Source organism: Octopus sinensis, linkage group LG25, assembly GCF_006345805.1.
Source record: "Octopus sinensis linkage group LG25, ASM634580v1, whole genome shotgun sequence".
NCBI classification, from domain to species: domain Eukaryota; kingdom Metazoa; phylum Mollusca; class Cephalopoda; order Octopoda; family Octopodidae; genus Octopus; species Octopus sinensis.
The window spans coordinates 23,352,911-23,371,386 of NC_043021.1; the positions used below are offsets into that span (position 1 = coordinate 23,352,911).

General features: G+C 36.8%; 1 protein-coding gene across 9 annotated transcripts in view; it reads right to left on the minus strand.

The window, feature by feature from the left end:
• Positions 1 to 18,476, minus strand: part of LOC115224387 (insulin-like growth factor-binding protein complex acid labile subunit) — a 56,528-nt gene that overhangs the window by 14,127 nt on the left and 23,925 nt on the right. For 3 of the 9 annotated variants that reach the window (XM_036513340.1, XM_036513338.1, XM_036513337.1), the window contains 10 exons: positions 17,936 to 18,007; positions 16,662 to 16,733; positions 14,592 to 14,663; positions 13,346 to 13,417; positions 10,957 to 11,028; positions 9,974 to 10,045; positions 7,606 to 7,677; positions 6,274 to 6,311; positions 4,635 to 4,668; positions 3,493 to 3,564 (listed from right to left, as the gene is read on the minus strand). In XM_036513340.1, coding sequence (XP_036369233.1) covers positions 3,493 to 3,564; positions 4,635 to 4,668; positions 6,274 to 6,311; positions 7,606 to 7,677; positions 9,974 to 10,045; positions 10,957 to 11,028; positions 13,346 to 13,417; positions 14,592 to 14,663; positions 16,662 to 16,733; positions 17,936 to 18,007 — 648 coding nt within the window. The remainder of the gene's footprint in view (positions 1 to 3,492; positions 3,565 to 4,634; positions 4,669 to 6,273; positions 6,312 to 7,605; positions 7,678 to 9,973; positions 10,046 to 10,956; positions 11,029 to 13,345; positions 13,418 to 14,591; positions 14,664 to 16,661; positions 16,734 to 17,935; positions 18,008 to 18,476) is intronic. The other 6 variants (XM_036513344.1, XM_036513341.1, XM_036513339.1 and 3 more) reach the window with 4 other exon arrangements.

The following is an 18,476-nucleotide window of genomic DNA, read 5'->3' on the forward strand; positions in this document are numbered from 1 at the left end:
GAAAACTTTGAAATAAATATTTTAAAGAATCAATTTCCAATTATTTCAGCTCCAAATGTAGCTTACATCTCGATCATCATTGCCAAAACGATGCAATTAATTAGGTTGAGAGCTGAATTACTAATTAAATCATGTAATAGGAGTGGAAGAGCTGCACTCTGTTGTTCAGTCTCTAAGTGCAGTTCAGTAACAAGGACGGGGTGTCAAATGTTGGGGTGCCGGGTGGGATAATCTATAGTCACCTTGATACTTTGGTGGATGGAGTTGGCTACTTGCTGGATGCTCTCCATTATGTTCCTCTCAGTTTCTACATTACCGTTACTAGAGCTGGTCTTAACTGTGATATTAATGCCATATATATACCTACAGTAAATTAGAAGAGTTGTGGATTGTTTTGCCAAGGATTGCTTAGGTTTTCTGATCCACCAGGTCATGAAGAGGCCGGCAATATCTCCAGATACACCGACACAAATGGCTGCACCTTGAACTTACATGTATAGTTTCAAGCATTTGTCTTATGAAGGAAGGCCGAAGACGCACGACCTTTGTTCTCTCGAAAAACGATGACGCCGTGGTGATCTCATTCTTGGTCACTACATCATAAGCGGAAAGTGTAAACTCTCGAAAGAGCTGTTCTTCACTCCTGCTCCAGAGCGTCGGCTGCAGGGTCACTCCGAAAAGCTCTATCTACGAGGATTTCATCTCAATCGAAGGAGAGAGGCTTTCTCCGTCCGGGTTGCGGATCCGTGGAATTAGCTGCCGGACGAGATAGTGAAGATGCCGACGACCGCTCGGTTCAAAGTCTCTCTTGACCAGAAATAGCCTGAACTCTTTGTATGACCACCCTCCCTGTACATAACGCCCTGTCCCCCTACATGGCCTTGCTTTTGCTTTTTGAGACTAAACTAAACTAAACTAGTGATACTTTAGTCTGTGGTTCTTCAAGGTGGTTCTTACGCTAGCTCCTACTGCCTGTGCAATCATTTCTTCCTTCTAATTGTTGTTCTCAGGGAGTTGGGTGGGTAGGATCCAGCCACACCAGCGCTCAGTGGTGTATTTATTTACTGCTGAAGTGATGGTGGGTGGTCTAAGAATGTGTGATCTGGTGGGGTAGAATATATAGTCTAAGAACGAGACACGGATCACGCGTGTTGACCTCACTTCACATTTCACAGACAATCTCATTACATTATACTCCAGCAAAATCGATGTCAATAGATGGGTAGAGGGAACCAAGTCCTTAGTGTCCACTACACAACATGTGAAGAACTTGGAGTGACCAAAATACTCATTTTATTGAGGATGTCCTCAGTGCTAACATAGAAGAAGAAGGAGAAGAAGAAGAAAAAGAAGAAGAAAGAAGAAGAAGAAGAAGAAGAAGAAGAATAAGAAGAAGAAGAAGAAGGAGAAGAAGAGAAAAGAAGGAGAAGAAGAAGAGAATAAAAAGAAGAGGAGAATAGGAGGAGAAGAAGAAGAAGGAAGAAGAATAGAAGAGAAGAGAAGTAGAAGAAGAGAAGAATAAGGAGGAGAAGAAGAAGAAGAAGAGAGAGAATCTAAGGAGAAGGAGAAGAAGAAAAGAGAAGAAGAAGAAGGAGAAGAAAGAAGAAAGAGAAGAAGAAAGAAGAAGAAGAAGAGAATAGAGAAAAGAAGAGGAGAGGAAGAAAGGGAGAAGAAGAAGAAGAGAAGAAAGAAGAAGAAGAAGAATAAGAAGGAGAAGAAGAAAAGAGAAGAAGAAAGAAGAAGAAAAGAATAAAGAAGAAGAAGAAGAAGAAGAGAAGAGAAGAGAAGAATAAGACGAAAGAAAAAGAAGAAAAGAAGAAAAGAAGAAGAAGAAGGAAGAAAGAATAAGAAGAGAAAGAAGATAAAAAGAAGAAGAAGAAGAGAAAGAAGAAGAAGAAGAAAAAGAAGAAAAAGAAGGAGAAAAAAAGAAGAAGAAGAAGAAGAAGGAGAAGAAGAAGAAGAAGAAGAAGAAAAAGAAGAAGAAGAAGAAAAGAAGAAGAAGAAGAAGGAGAAGAAGAGAAAAGAAGGAGAAGAAGAAGAGAATAAAAAGAAGAGGAGAATAGGAGGAGAAGAAGAAGAAGGAAGAAGAATAGAAGAGAAGAGAAGTAGAAGAAGAGAAGAATAAGGAGGAGAAGAAGAAGAAGAAGAGAGAGAATCTAAGGAGAAGGAGAAGAAGAAAAGAGAAGAAGAAGAAGGAGAAGAAAGAAGAAAGAGAAGAAGAAAGAAGAAGAAGAAGAGAATAGAGAAAAGAAGAGGAGAGGAAGAAAGGGAGAAGAAGAAGAAGAGAAGAAAGAAGAAGAAGAAGAATAAGAAGGAGAAGAAGAAAAGAGAAGAAGAAAGAAGAAGAAAAGAATAAAGAAGAAGAAGAAGAAGAAGAGAAGAGAAGAGAAGAATAAGACGAAAGAAAAAGAAGAAAAGAAGAAAAGAAGAAGAAGAAGAAGAAAGAAGAAGAAGATAAAGAAGAAAAAGAAGGAGAAAAAGAAGAAGAAGAAGAAGAAAAAGAAGAAAAGAAAAAGAAGAAGAAAGAAGAAGAAAAAGAAGAAGGAGAAGAGGAAGAAATTAATCTAATGGAAATGCGGATAAATAACTTTATTTATAAAGAATTTATATGGTAGTATAACGAATAAGGGAAGAAGAAGAAGAACAAGAAGAACAAGAACAAGAAGAATAACAAGAAAGAGAAGAAGAAAAGAAGAGAAGAAGAAGAAGAAGAACAGGAAAGAGAAGATGAAGAAGAAGGAGGAGACGAAGAATAAGAAGAATAAGAAGAAGGAGAAGAAGAAGGAGGGGGAGGAGGAGGAGACGAAGAAGAAGAAGAAGGAGAAGACGATGAAAAGGAAGAAGAAAATGAAGAAGAATGAGGAGGAGAAAAAGAAGAAGGGGAGGAGAAGGAGAAAAAGAAGAAAAAGGAGAAGAAGAAGAAGAAGAAAAGAAGAAGAAGGAGGGGGAGGAGGAGGAGAAAAAGAAAAAGGAGGAGGAGAAGGAGAAAAAGAAGAAGAAGCAGAAAAAGAAGAAAAGGAAGAAGAAGAAGAAGGAGAAAAAGGAGGAGGAGGAGGTGAAGAAGAAGAAAAGGAAAAGAAGGAGAAGGAGAAGAAGAAGAACAAGGAGAATTACAAGAAGAAGAACAAAAACAACAACAACAAAAACAAAAAAATTTTTCGGTTGAGGTGTGGATAAATAACCACACGGCACCACAGAATCAACAGAACAATGTGTAAGAAAATAGTAGCTAAAACTTATATTAATAGTGCAGATACAGACATACATATGAACATACACATATATATTTTCAGGAATAACATTTTTATGCAGACAATTATCAACTGACAGTCATTGACATGTTCAGACTCAATCAAATAAATATAAGACGAATATGAGAACTGAATATGATTTACAGTAATAGAGAGTGAGAAAACATGGAAATAAGGGGATATTAAATTTAAAGACATTGTATATTCCTCATGTATAAACGACAACATTGAAAGAACTTACAATTTCTCTAAGTTGTGAAGGCCTTCAAACATCTCTTTTTCAATCCTTGAAATTTTATTGTAGGAAAGACGTCTGAAGCAGGAAACAATATTGGTTAGATTAACATAGTGTGAATTGCGATAACATATTCAATATTGTTCCTTATAAAAAGGGACAAAATTATAGGAAAATAATACGAGAGGAAGAGGAACAGGAAAGAGATTGAGGAGAAGAAGAAGACAAGGAAGGGGAGGTGGGGAAGGGGAAACGGAGAAGACAAGGAGGAAGTGGAGGGGGGACAAGAGGTAGAAAAAGGAGGAGTTGGAGGAGGAAGAGGAGGGGAGGTGAATAAGGATGAGGACAGGGAAGGACAAGGAGATGCAGCAGGGGGGGGGAATAGGAGGAGGTGCAGAGGTAGAGTATAAGAAGATATAGAAGATTAAAAAGTGGAGGAAGGAAAAGAAGAAGTAGAAGGGGGAGAAGGGGGAGGAGAAGAAGAAGAAGAAGAAGAAGAAGAAGAAGAAAAAGAAGTAAAGGAGAAGAAGAAGCGGAAAATGAAGAAGAAGAAGAAGAAGCATCAAAAAAGAAGGAGAAAAAAGAAAAAGAAGGAGAAGAAGGAAGAAGAGGAAAATAGGTGGAGGCGGAGGAGTAGCAGGAAGGGGAAGAAGAAGAGGACAAAGGAGAAGGAGGACGAGGAGAAGTAGGGAAGAAGAAGAAGAAGAAGAAGAAGAAGAAGAAGAAGAAGAAAAGAAGAAGAAGAAGAAGATGAAGAAGGTGAAGGAGAAGAAGAAGAAGATGACACTTTGAAAATCATGTTGTTCAAGACGAAACTGAAATTGTTCTCAAGATATCAGGAAATATTTCAAGGATAGATCGATAAATTTTGGGCGAGATGACATAGCTGAAAAATCAGGGAATATACGGAATCAGAAATCAACATATTCAAATGCACATTATTTCACTTTCTCTCTCAAATGCTCTCTCTTTCTTTCACAGTGTCTCGCTCTCTCATATTCTCTTTGTATCTTCCTAAATCGTGTTCATTCAACAAATTTGAATTGATTTTGTTCGATGCAGTCTGAAATTTTATACATTTGTGAGCTTATATATCAGCATCAATTATTACTTTCGGAAAATAGTATCAAGAAACTGAACGAACTTACAATTCTTTTAAATTCGAAAGCCCCGTGAATGCACCTTCTTTGATTGTTGAAATGTTGTTCTCGTACAAGGCTCTATAGCAGTAAAGAAAGAGTAAAATAGATTATATGGAAAATATTTGTGATGCGACATCAAACAATGTGACTTCAGAATGAAAGGAAGAAAAAGAAGAAAGATAACGAGGAAGAAGAAGGAGAAGAAGGAGGAGGAGGAGGAGAAGTAGAAGAAAAAGAAGAAGAAGAAGAAGAAGACATGGAAAATGAAGGTGTTCAAGATGAAAACCGAAAAAGTATTGAAAGACAGAAGAAGAAGAAAAAAAGAAGAAGAATGAGAGAAAAGAAGAAGAAGAAGGATGATGATGAAGAGGAGGGAGAGGGAGAATTACAAGAAGAAGAAGTAGTAGAAGAAAACGAAGAAGTAAAAGAAAAACATATGAAGAAGGAGGAAGAGGAGGCGAAGAAGAAAAAAGTAGAAGAAGAAGGAGAAAAAGAATAGGAAGAAGAAGAAGAAGAAGAAGAGGAAGGAGAAGAAAAAGAAGAAGAAAAAACAGAAGAAGTAGCAGAAGGAAGAGGAGGAAAAAGGGGAGGAGGAGGTGGTTGAAGGGGGAAGGAGAAGTAGAAGTAAAAGAAGAAGAAGATAAGAAGAAGAAAAGGAGGAGGAAAAGTAGATGAAGTAGTTAAAGAAAAAATGAAGTTGAAGAAAGAGAAGATGAAGAAAAAGGAAAGAAGGAGGAAGACGAGGAGGGAAAGTAGAAGAAGAAGAAGAAAACGGAGCAGTAGGGGGACAGGAATGTGTCAGGAGGAGAATAACAAGAAGAGAAAGGAGAGGAGATCGAGGGAGATTGATAGGAAGAGAATTATGAAAAGAAAATGAAGATGAAGATGAAGAAAAAAATAGAAAAAAGAGTAGTAGGGGGATGAGGAGGTGGAGGAGTAGAAGAAGAATAAAAGAAAAAGAAGGACGAGGAGGAGAAGGAGGAGAGAAGGAGGAGAGAAGGAGGGAGAAGGAGGAGAGGAGGAGGAAGAAGGAGAAGTAGTAGAAGAAGAAGAAGAAGAAGAAGAAGAAGCAGAAGTAGAAGTAAAAGTAGAAGAAGAAGATGAATAGAAGAAAAAGAAGGAGCAGGAGGAGGTGCAGGAGGATAGGCAGAGGAAGAAAGAAGAAGAAGAAGAAGAAGAAGTAAAAGAAGAAGAAGAAGAAGAAGAAGATAAGAAGATAAGAAGAAGAACAACAACAACAACAAAAAGAAGAACAAAAAGAAGAAGAAGAAGAAGACACATTGAAAATCATGGCGTTCATGTTGAAACTGAAAATGTTCTCAAAATATCAGGAAATAATTCAAGGATAGATCGATAAATTTTGGGCGAGAAGACATAGCTGAAAAATCAGGGAATATACGGAATCAGAAATCAACATATTCAAATGAAATCATTCACATTCTTATATTCATAGTATCAACGACGGAATGCGCTATGCACACTCACATCACACATATTCCCACTAACCCTTGTGGAAATATGGTGAGAGAGATTATTTATTTCATATCGCTTCATTGTCACAAGAATATTAGAAAACACACGCTTACAAGAAATATATCAGCAGTTTAATTGTATCAGGCCAAATATTCCAGCCCCGTGAATGCACCTTCTTTGATGGTTGCAATGTTGTCGTTGTCAAGATATCTATAGCAGTAAAGAAAGAGTAAAATAGATTATACGGAAAATATTTGTGATACGACATCAAACACTGTGACATCTGAATGAAAGGAAGAAAAGAAGAAAGATAACGAAGAAGAAGAAGAAGAAGAAGAAGAAGGGGAAGAAGGAGGAGGAGGAGGAGGTTGAGTAGGAGAAGAAGAAGAAGAAGTAGAAGAAGAAGAAAAAGAAGAAGAAGAGGAAGAGGAAGGAGAATTGACGAGGAGGTGGAGGAGGCGGAGGAGGTGGAAGAGGCGGAGTGGTGGAGGAGGCGGAGGATGTGGAGAGGCGGGGATGTTAGGAGTAGGACAAAGGAAGGGATGACTGTGGAGGGGCAGCTGGGGGTTGCAGCAGAAGGAGCAGGAAGAGCAGGAGACTGAGAATAAGAGGAAGAATTGGCAGAGAATGGAAAAGAGGGAGACCAGTGACGAAGCAGAGAGTACAGAGAAGAAAAAGAAGAAGAAAAAGAAGAAGAAGAAGAAGAAGAGGAAGAAGAAGAAGAAGAATAAGAGGGAGAAGAAAAAGAAGAAGAAGAGGAGGAGGTAAAAGAAGAAGACAAAAAAGGAAGAAGAAGAAGAATAAGATACAGAAGAAGAAGAGGGAGTAAAAGAAGAAGAAGACAAAGAAAAGAAGAAGAAGAAGAAGAAGAAGAAGAAGAGAAGAAGAAGAAGAAGACAAAGAAAAGGAAGAAGAAGAAGAAGAAGAAGAAGAGGAACATGAAGAAGATGAAGAAGGAAAGAAGAAGAAGACGAAGAAGATGAAGAAGAAGAAAAATAGAAGAGAACGAAGAAATTGAAGAAGAAGGAGGATGAGTAGGACGAAGAGGGGAGGTTGAGGAGGAGAATTGCAATAAGAAGAAGAAGAAAAATGAGAAGGAGGTGGAGGAGGAGGGGGAATAGGAGAATTACAAGAAGAAGAATAAAACAACAACAACAATAACAAAAAAATGATCTCGGTGGAAGTGTGGATAAATAACCACACGGACCTCAGAATCAACAGAACAATGTGTAAGAAAATAGTAGCTAAAACTTATATTAATAGTGCAGATACAGACATACATATGAACATACACATATATATTTTCAGGATACATTTTATGCAGACAATTATCAACTGACAGTCATTGACATGTTCAGACTCAATCAAATTAATATAACACGAATATGAGAACTGAATATGATTTACAGTAATAGAGAGTGAGAAAACATGGAAATAAGGGGATATTAAATTTAAAGACATAGTATATTCCTCATGTATAAACGACAACATTGAAAGAACTTACAATTTCTCTAAGTTGTGAAGGCCTTGAAACAGCTCTTTTTCAATCCTTGAAATTTTATTGTTGGAAAGATATCTGAAGCAGGAAACAATATTGGTTAGATTGACATAGTGTGAATTGCGATAACATATTCAATATTGTTCTTTATGAAAAGGGACAAAATTATAGGAAAATAATACGAGAGGAAGAGGAACAGGAAAGAGATTGAGTAGAAGAGAAAATAAAGAAGAAGGGGAGGAGGGAGAAGGGGAAAGGAAGAAGTCAAGGAGGAAGGGGTGGGGGGGGAAGAAGTAGAAGAAGGAGGAGTAGGAGGAGAAGGAGGAGGGGAGAAGAAGAAGGATGAGGAAGGGGGAGGATATGGATGTGCAGAAGGGAGAGGAAAATAGGAGGAGGAACATAGGGTATAGGAGAAGAAGAATATGTAGAAGATTAAAAAGTGGAGGGGGAGGGGTGGAGACATGAAGTGAATGACAAAATTCGAAGTTGTGTGATAATATCGAAACACGAAGGAGAATATTCAAATAAGAAATGGAGGAAGATGCAAAATATAAAATAAAGAAATAATATAGTCACACTTCACTCAGAACTACACTTATATATGAACATACACATATACTTCAGCTAAAAATATTTGATGCAAACATGTAAACTCAGAAAGGTTACCATTTCTAATACAAATTCATATCAAAATCATTGAAATTTTGGGAACAAAAATGAGTTATTGAGATGCGAATTGAACAAAGCAAGTACAATAAAGGAACATTATATTTTTCCTATATTTTCATTTTCTCTCTCAAATTCTCTCTCTTTCTTTCACATTGTCTCGCTCTCTCATATTCTCTTTGTATCTTCCTAAATCGTATTCATTCTACAATTTGAATTGATTTTGTTCGGTTCGGTGCAGTCTGAAGTTTTATACATTTGTGAGCTTATGTATCAGCATCAATTATTACTTTCGTAATAGTATCAAGAAACTGAACGAACTTACAATGTCTCTAAATTCGAAAGCCCCGTGAATACACCTCTTCTTTGATGGTTGAAATGTTGTTCCATCTCAGATATCTATAGCAATAAAGAAAGAGTAAAATAGATTATGGAAAGTATTTGTGATACGACATCAAACACTGTGACTTCAGAATGAAAGGAAGAAAAAGAAGAAAGATAACGAAGAAGAAAAAGAAGAAGAAGAAGCAGAAGAAAGAAGAAGAGACGAAGAGAATGTAGAAGAAGAAGAATAAAAGAAGAAGACTAGAAAGGAGAAGGAGAAGGAGAAGAAGAAGAAGAAGTAGAAGAAGAAGAAAAAGAAGAAGAAGAGGAAGAGGAAGGAGAATTGACGAGGAGGTGGAGGAGGCGGAGGAGGTGGAAGAGGCGGAGTGGTGGAGGAGGCGGAGGATGTGGAGAGGCGGGGATGTTAGGAGTAGGACAAAGGAAGGGATGACTGTGGAGGGGCAGCTGGGGTTGCAGCAGAAGGAGCAGGAAGAGCAGGAGACTGAGAATAAGAGGAAGAATTGGCAGAGAATGGAAAAGAGGGAGACCAGTGACGAAGCAGAGAGTACAGAGAAGAAAAAGAAGAAGAAAAAGAAGAAGAAGAAGAAGAGGAAGAAGAAGAAGAAGAATAAGAGGGAGAAGAAAAAGAAGAAGAAGAGGAGGAGGTAAAAGAAGAAGACAAAAAAGGAAGAAGAAGAAGAATAAGATACAGAAGAAGAAGAGGGAGTAAAAGAAGAAGAAGACAAAGAAAAGGAAGAAGAAGAAGAAGAAGAAGAAGAGGAAGAAGAAGAAGAAGACAAAGAAAAGAAGAAGAAGAAGAAGAAGAAGAAGAGGAACATGAAGAAGATGAAGAAGGAAAGAGAAGAAGACGAAGAAGATGAAGAAGAAGAAAAATAGAAGAGAACGAAGAAATTGAAGAAGAAGGAGGATGAGTAGGACGAAGAGGGGAGGTTGAGGAGGAGAATTGCAATAAAAAGAAGAAAAATGAGAAGGAGGTGGAGGAGGAGGGGAATAGGAGAATTACAAGAAGAAGATAAACAACACCACAATAAACAAAAAATGATCTCGGTGGAAGTGTGGATAAATAAGAATCAACAGAACAATGTGTAAGAAAATAGTAGCTAAAACTTATATTAATAGTGCAGATACATACATACATATGAACATACACATATATATTTTCAGGAATAACATTTTTATGCAGACAATTATCAACTGACAGTCATTGACATGTTCAGACTCAATCAAATAAATATAACACGAATATGAGAACTGAATATGATTTACAGTAATAGAGAGTGAGAAAACATGGAAATAAGGGGATATTAAATTTAAAGACATAGTATATTCCTCATGTATAAACGACAACATTGAAAGAACTTACAATTTCTCTAAGTTGTGAAGGCCTTGAAACATCTCTTTTTCAATCCTTGAAATTTTATTGTTGGAAAGACGTCTGAAGCAGGAAACAATATTGGTTAGATTGACATAGTGTGAATTGCGATAACATATTCAATATTGTTCTTTATGAAAAGGGACAAAATTATAGGAAAATAATACGAGAGGAAGAGGAACAGGAAAGAGATTGAGTAGAAGAGAAAATAAAGAAGAAGGGGAGGAGGGAGAAGGGGAAAGGAAGAAGTCAAGGAGGAAGGGGTGGGGGGGAAGAAGTAGAAGAAGGAGGAGTAGGAGGAGAAGGAGGAGGGGAGAAGAAGAAGGATGAGGAAGGGGGAGGATATGGATGTGCAGAAGGGAGAGGAAAATAGGAGGAGGAACATAGGGTATAGGAGAAGAAGAATATGTAGAAGATTAAAAAGTGGAGGGGAGGGGGTGGAGACATGAAGTGAATGACAAAATTCGAAGTTGTGTGATAATATCGAAACACGAAGGAGAATATTCCAATAAGAAATGGAGGAAGATGCAAAATATAAAATAAAGAAATAATATAGTCACACTTCACTCAGAACTACACTTATATATGAACATACACATATACTTCAGCTAAAAATATTTGATGCAAACATGTAAACTCAGAAAGGTTACCATTTCTAATACAAATTCATATCAAAATCATTGAAATTTGGGGAACAAAAATGAGTTATTGAGATGCGAATTGAAACAAAGCAAGTACAATAAAGGAACATTATATTTTTCCTATATTTTCATTTTCTCTCTCAAATTCTCTCTCTTTCTTTCACATTGTCTCGCTCTCTCATATTCTCTTTGTATCTTCCTAAATCGTATTCATTCTACAAATTTGAATTGATTTTGTTCGGTGCAGTCTGAAGTTTTATACATTTGTGAGCTTATGTATCAGCATCAATTATTACTTTCGGATAATAGTATCAAGAAACTGAACGAACTTACAATGTCTCTAAATTCGAAAGCCCCGTGAATACACCTTCTTTGATGGTTGAAATGTTGTTCCATCTCAGATATCTATAGCAATAAAGAAAGAGTAAAATAGATTATATGGAAAGTATTTGTGATACGACATCAAACACTGTGACTTCAGAATGAAAGGAAGAAAAAGAAGAAAGATAACGAAGAAGAAAAAGAAGAAGAAGAAGAAGAAGAAGAAGAAGAAGACGAAGAGAATGTAGAAGAAGAAGAAGATAAAGAAGAAGAACTAGAAAGGAGAAGGAGAAGGAGAAGAAGAAGAAGAATTAGAAGAAGAAGAAGAAGAAGAAGAAGAAGAAGAAGAGGAAGGAGATTGACGAGGAGGTGGAGGAGGCGAAGGAGGTGGAGAGGCGGGGAATATTCCAGGCGGCCAAATATTCAATATTGTTCTTTATGAAAGGGGACAAAATTATAGGAAAATAATACGAAATGAAGAAGAAAAGGAGAAGGCGAAGAAGAAGAAGAAGAAGAAGAAGAAGAAGGAGAAAAGAAGAAGGAGAAGATGATGAAGGAGGAGGACGAGGAGGACGAGGAGGAGGAGAAGGAGGAGGAGAATAACAAAAAGGAGAAGATAGGAAGAAGAAGGATGATGAGTAGTAGTAGAAGAAGTAGAAAGTGGAAGAAGAAGAAGAAGAAGAAGAAGGAATAGAAGAAAAAGAAGAAGAAGAAGAAGAAGAAAAAGAAGGAGAAGAAAAAGAAGGAGAAGAAAAAGGAGAAGCATGAGGATGGGGAGGGAGAATTACAAGAAAAATAAGAAGAAGAAGAAGAAGAAGAAGAAGAAGAAGAAGAAGTAGAAGAAGCAAAAGGAGGTGGGGGAGGGGAGGATGAGAATTACAAGAAGAAGAAGAAGGAGACAGAGGAAGTGGATGCACAAGTAAAAGGAGGAGAATGAAGGGGGAGGAGAAGAAGTAGAAGAAAAAAGAAGTAGAAGAAAGAGATGAAGAAGAAAACGAATAAGAAGGAGGAAGACGTGGAGGAAAATGTAGAAGAAGATAAAAAGAAGCAGGATCGGTGAGGGGGGGTGGAAGAGAATTACAAGATAAAGAAGGAGGAGGAGCGGGAGGGAGAGGAGGAGGAAGAGAATTACAAGAAGAAAATGAAAAAGGAGCAGCGGGAAAAAGTAGAAGAAGGGGAGGAGGAGGAGGAGAAGAAGAACAAAAGAAGAAGAAGAAGAAGAGAAGAAAAAGGAGGAGCAGGAGGAGAGGAGTAGGAAGAAGAAGAAGGTGAAGAAAAAAAAGAAGATGAAGGAGAAGGAGGAGGAGGAATAGCAGGAGAAGGAGGAGGAGGAATAGCAGGAGAGAAGAAGAAGAAGAAGAAGAAGAAGAAGAAGAAAAGAAGAAGAAGAAGAAGAAGAAGAAGAAGAAGACACATTGAAAATCATGGTGTTTAAGATGAAACTGAAAATGTTCTCAAAATATCAGGAAATAATTCAAGGATAGATCGATAAATTTTGGGCGAGAAGACATGGCTGAAAAATCAGGGAATATACGGAATCAGAAATCAACATATTCAAATGCACTCATTCGCATTCTTATATTCATAGTATCAACGACGGAATGCGGTATGCACACTCACATCACACATATTCCCAATCACACTTGTGGAAATATGGTGAGAGAGATTATTTATTTCATATCGCTTCATTGTCACAAAAATATTAGAAAACACACGCTTACAAGAAATATATCAGCAGTTTAATTGTATCAGGGCAAATATTCCAGCTTACAAGTACAGTAAGTATTTCAGGTTTAAAGATAGAATGTATGTGACTATATTATTCGAATATATATTTTCCGCTTCCACTTCAGTTGCTCTATTACATAAATAACGTGAAGTGAATGACAAAATTCGAAGTTGTGTGATAATATCGAAACACGAAGGAGAATATTGAAATAAGAAATGGAGGAAGATGCAAAATATAAAATAAAGAAATAATATAGTCACATTTCACTCAGAACTACACTTATATATGAACATACACATATACTTCAGCTAAAAATATTTGATGCAAACATGTAAACTCACAAACATTAGCATTTCTAATACAAATTCATATCAAAATCATTGAGATTTGGGGAACAAAAATGAGTTATTGAGATGCGAATTGAAACAAGCAACTACAATAAAGGAACATTATATTCTTCCTATTATTTCAATTTCTCTCTCAAATTCTCTCTCTTTCTTTCACATTGTCTCGCTCTCTCATATTCTCTTTGCATATTCCTAAATCTTGTTCATTCTACAAATTTGAATTGATTTTGTTCGGGGCAGTCTGAAATGTTATACATTTGTGAGCTTATATATCAGCATCAATTATTACTTTCGGAAAATAGTATCAAGTAACTGAAGAACTTACAATTCTTTTAAATTCGAAAGCCCCTTGAATGTACCGTCTTTGATGGTTGAAATCTTGTTCTTGGACAGATCTCTATAGCAGTAAAGAAAGAGTAAAATAGATTATATGGAAAATATTTGTGACACGACATCAAACACTGTGACTTCAGAATGAAAGGAAGAAAAAGAAGAAAGATAACGAAGAAAAAGAAGAAGTAGAAGCAGGAGGAGGAGAAGAAGAAGAAGAAGAGGAGGAGTAGAAGAAGAAGTAGAAGAAGGAGAATTGGGCAGGAGGTGGAGGGGGCGGAAGAGAAGGTGTGGTGGGGAGGTTAGGAGGAGGACCAAGGAATGGATGACTGAGGAGCGGCAGCTGGGGGTAGAAGCAGAAGGAGCAGGAAGAGCATGAGAATGAGAATAAGAGGAAGAATTGGCAGAGAATGGAAAAGAGGGAGACCAGTGACGAACCAGAAAGTACAGAGAAGAAAAAGAAGAAGAAAAAGAAGAAGAAGAAGAAGAAAAAGGGGAAGAAGAAGAAAAACAGAAGAAGAATACAAATAAGTAGAAAAATAAGAAGAAAAAAGAAGGCAAAGAAGAAGACAAAGATGAAGTAGAACACGAAGAAAAGTAACAAGAAGAAGAAGATGATGAAGTAGAAGAAGAAGAAGAAGAAGAAGAAGAAGACGACGAAGAAGAAGAGGAATATGTAGGAGATGAAGAAGGAAAGAAGAAGACGAAGAAGATGAAGTAGAAGAAAAATAGAAGAGAAAGAAGAAATTGAAGAAAAAGGAGGATGAGTAGGACGAAGATGGGAGGTTGAGGAGGAGAATTGCAATAATAATAAGAAGTAGAAGAAAAAGGAGGAGAAGGATGTGGAGGAGGAGGGCTGAAAAGATAATTACAAGAAGAAGAACAAAACAACAATAACAAAAAATTATCTCGGTGGAAGTGTGGATAAATAACCACACGGCACCACAGAATCAAGAGAACAATGTGTAAGAAAATAGTAGCTAAAACTTATATTAATAGTGCAGATACAGACATACATATGAACATACACATATATTTTCAGGAATAACATTTTTATGCAGACAATTATCAACTGACAGTCATTGACATGTTCAGACTCAATCAAATAAATATAAGACGAATATGAGAACTGAATATGATTTACAGTAATAGAGAGTGAGAAAACATGGAAATAAGGGGATATTAAATTTAAAGACATAGTATATTCCTCATGTATAAACGACAACATTGAATGAACTTACAATTCCTCTAAGTTGTGAAGGCCTTGAAACATCTCCTTTTCAATCCTTGAAATTTTATTGTTGCCAAGATTTCTGAAGCAGGAAACAATATTGGTTAGATTGACATAGTGTGAATTGCGATAACATATTCAATATTGTTCTTTATGAAAAGGGACAAAATTATAGGAAAATAATACGAAATGAAGAAGAAAAGGAGAAGACGAAGAAGAAAAGGAGAAGAAGAAGAAGAAAAGGAGAAAAGAAGAAGGAGAAGATGATGAAGGAGGAGGACGAGGAGGACGAGGAGGAGGAGAAGGAGGAGGAGAATAACAAAAAGGAGAAGATAGGAAGAAGAAGGATGATGAGTAGTAGTAGAAGAAGTAGAAAGTGGAAGAAGAAGAAGAAGAAGAAGAAGGAATAGAAGAAAAAGAAGAAGAAGAAGAAGAAGAAAAAGAAGGAGAAGAAAATTGAGAAGCATGAGGATGGGGAGGGAGAATTACAAGAAGAATAAGAAGAGAAGAAGAAGAAGGAAAAGGAGGTGGGGGAGGGGAGGGGGAGAATTACATAAGAAGAAGAAAGAAGGAGACGGAGGAAGTGGATGCACAAGTAAAAGGAGGAGAATGAAGGGGGAGGAGAAGAAGTAGAAGAAGAAAAAAAGAAATAGAAGAAAGAGATTTAGAAGAAAACGAATAAGAAGGAGGAAGACGAGGAGCAAAAATTAGAAGAAGATAAAAAGAAGCAGGACCGGTGAGGGGGGGTGGACGAGAATTACAAGATGAAGAAGGAGGAGGAGTGGGAGGGAGAGGAGGAGGAAGAGAATTACAAGAAGAAAATGAAAAAGGAGCAGCGGGAAAAAGTAGAAGAAGGAAGAGGAGGTGGAGGAGAAGAAGAACAAAAGAAGAAGAAGAAGAAGAAGAAGAAGAGAAGAAAAAGGAGGAGCAGAGGAGAGGAGTAGGAAGAAGAAGAAGGTGAAGATTAAAAAGAAGATGAAGGAGAAGGAGGAGGAGGAATAGCAGGAGAGGAAGAAGAAGAAGAGGACGAAGAAGAAGAAGAAGAAGAAGAAAAGAAGAAGAAGAAGAAGAAGAAGACGAAGAAGAAGACACATTGAAAATCATGGTGTTTAAGATGAAACTGAGAATGTTCTCAAAATATCAGGAAATAATTCAAGGATAGATCGATAAATTTTGGGCGAGAAGACATGGCTGAAAAATCAGGGAATATACGGAATCAGAAATCAACATATTCAAATGCACTCATACACATTCTCATATTCATAGTATCAACGACGGAATGCGCTATGCACACTCACATCACACATATTCCCAATCAAACTTGTGGAAATATGGTGAGAGAGATTATTTATTTCATATCGCTTCATTGTCACAAGAATATTAGAAAACACACGCTTACAAGAAATATATCAGCAGTTTAATTGTATCAGGCCAAATATTCCAGCTTACAAGTACAGTAAGTATTTCAGGTTTAAAGATAGAATGTATATGACTATATTATTCGAATATATATTTTCCGCTTCCACTTCAGTTGCTCTATTACATAAATAACGTGAAGTGAATGACAAAATTCGAAGTTGTGTGATAATATCGAAACACGAAGGAGAATATTGAAATAAGAAATGGAGGAAGATGCAAAATATAAAATAAAGAAATAATATAGTCACACTTCACTCAGAACTACACTTATATATGAACATACACATATACTTCAGCTAAAAATATTTGATGCAAACATGTAAACTCACAAACGTTAGCATTTCTAATACAAATTCATATCAAAATCATTGAGATTTGTGGAACAAAAATGAGTTATTGAGATGCGAATTGAAACAAAGCAACTACAATAAAGGAACATTATATTCTTCCTATTATTTCAATTTCTCTCTCAAATTCTCTCTCTTTCTTTCACATTGTCTCGCTCTCTCATATTCTCTTTGCATATTCCTAAATCTTGTTCATTCTACAAATTTGAATTGATTTTGTTCGGGGCAGTCTGAAATGTTATACATTTGTGAGCTTATATATCAGCATCAATTATTACTTTCGGATAATAGTATCAAGTAACTGAAGAACTTACAATTCTTTTAAATTCGAAAGCCCCTTGAATGTACCGTCTTTGATGGTTGAAATCTTGTTCTTGGACAGATCTCTATAGCAGTAAAGAAAGAGTAAAATAGATTATATGGAAAATATTTGTGACACGACATCAAACACTGTGACTTTAGAATGAAAGGAAGAAAAAGAAGAAAGATAACGAAGAAAAAGAAGAAGTAGAAGCAGGAGGAGGAGGAAGAAGAAGAAGAAGAAGAGGAGTAGAAGAAGAAAGTAGAAGAAGGAGAATTGGGCAGGAGGTGGAGGGGGCGGAAGAGAAGGTGTGGTGGGGAGGTTAGGAGGAGGACCAAGGAATGGATGACTGAGGAGCGGCAGCTGGGGGTAGAAGCAGAAGGAGCAGGAAGAGCATGAGAATGAGAATAAGAGGAAGAATTGGCAGAGAATGGAAAAGAGGGAGACCAGTGACGAAGCAGAAAGTACAGAGAAGAAAAAGAAGGAGAAGAAAAAGAAGAAGAAGAAGAAGAAAAAGCGGAAGAAGAAGAAAAACAGAAGAAGAATACAAATAAGTAGAAAAATAAGAAGAAAAAAGAAGGCAAAGAAGAAGACAAAGATGAAGTAGAACACGAAGAAAAGTAACAAGAAGAAGAAGAAGATGATGAAGTAGAAGAAGAAGAAGAGGAAGAAGAAGAAGAAGAAGACGCCGAAGAAGAAGAGGAACATGTAGGAGATGAAGAAGGAAAGAAGAAGACGAAGAAGATGAAGTAGAAGAAAAATAGAAGAAGAGAAAGAAGAAATTGAAGAAAAAGGAGGATGAGTAGGACGAAGAGGGGAGGTTGAGGAGGAGAATTGCAATAATAATAAGAAGAAGAAGAAAAAGGAGGAGAAGGAGGTGGAGGAGGAGGGCTGAAAAGATAATTACAAGAAGAAGAACAAAACAACAACAACAACAATAACAAAAAATTATCTCGGTGGAAGTGTGGATAAATAACCACACGGAACCTCAGAATCAACAGAACAATGTGTAAGAAAATAGTAGCTAAAACTTATATTAATAGTGCAGATACAGACATACATATGAACATACACATATATATTTTCAGGAATAACATTTTTATGCAGACAATTATCAACTGACAGTCATTGACATGTTCAGACTCAATCAAATAAATATAAGACGAATATGAGAACTGAATATGATTTACAGTAATAGAGAGTGAGAAAACATGGAAATAAGGGGATATTAAATTTAAAGACATAGTATATTCCTCATGTATAAACGACAACATTGAAAGAACTTACAATTTCTCTAAGTTGTGAAGGCCTTCAAACATCTCTTTTTCAATCGTTGAAATTTTATTGTAGGAAAGACGTCTGAAGCAGGAAACAATATTGGTTAGATTGACATAGTGTGAATTGCGATAACATATTCAATATTGTTCCTTATAAAAAGGGACAAAATTATAGGAAAATAATAAGAGAAGAAGAGGAACAGGAAAGAGATTGAGGAGAAGAAGAAGACAAGGAAGGGGAGGTGGGGAAGGGGAAAAGAAGAAGATTAGGAGGAAAACGAGGAGGAGAAGATGTGGAAGAAGGAGGAGTTGGAGGAAGAGGATGGGAGGAGAAGAAGAAAGATGAGGACGGGGGAGGACAAGGAGATGCAGGAGGGTGGGAAATAGGAGGTGTAGGAGAAGGAGGAAGAGAATAACAAACAAAGAAGCTAAGAAGAAGGAAGAGAAGGAGGAGGAGGAGAAGTCGAAGAAGTAGAAAGTAGATAAAAAGAAGAAAAAAGAAGACGAAAACGAAGAAGAAAAAGAAGGAGGATGTGGAGCGGTAGGGCTAG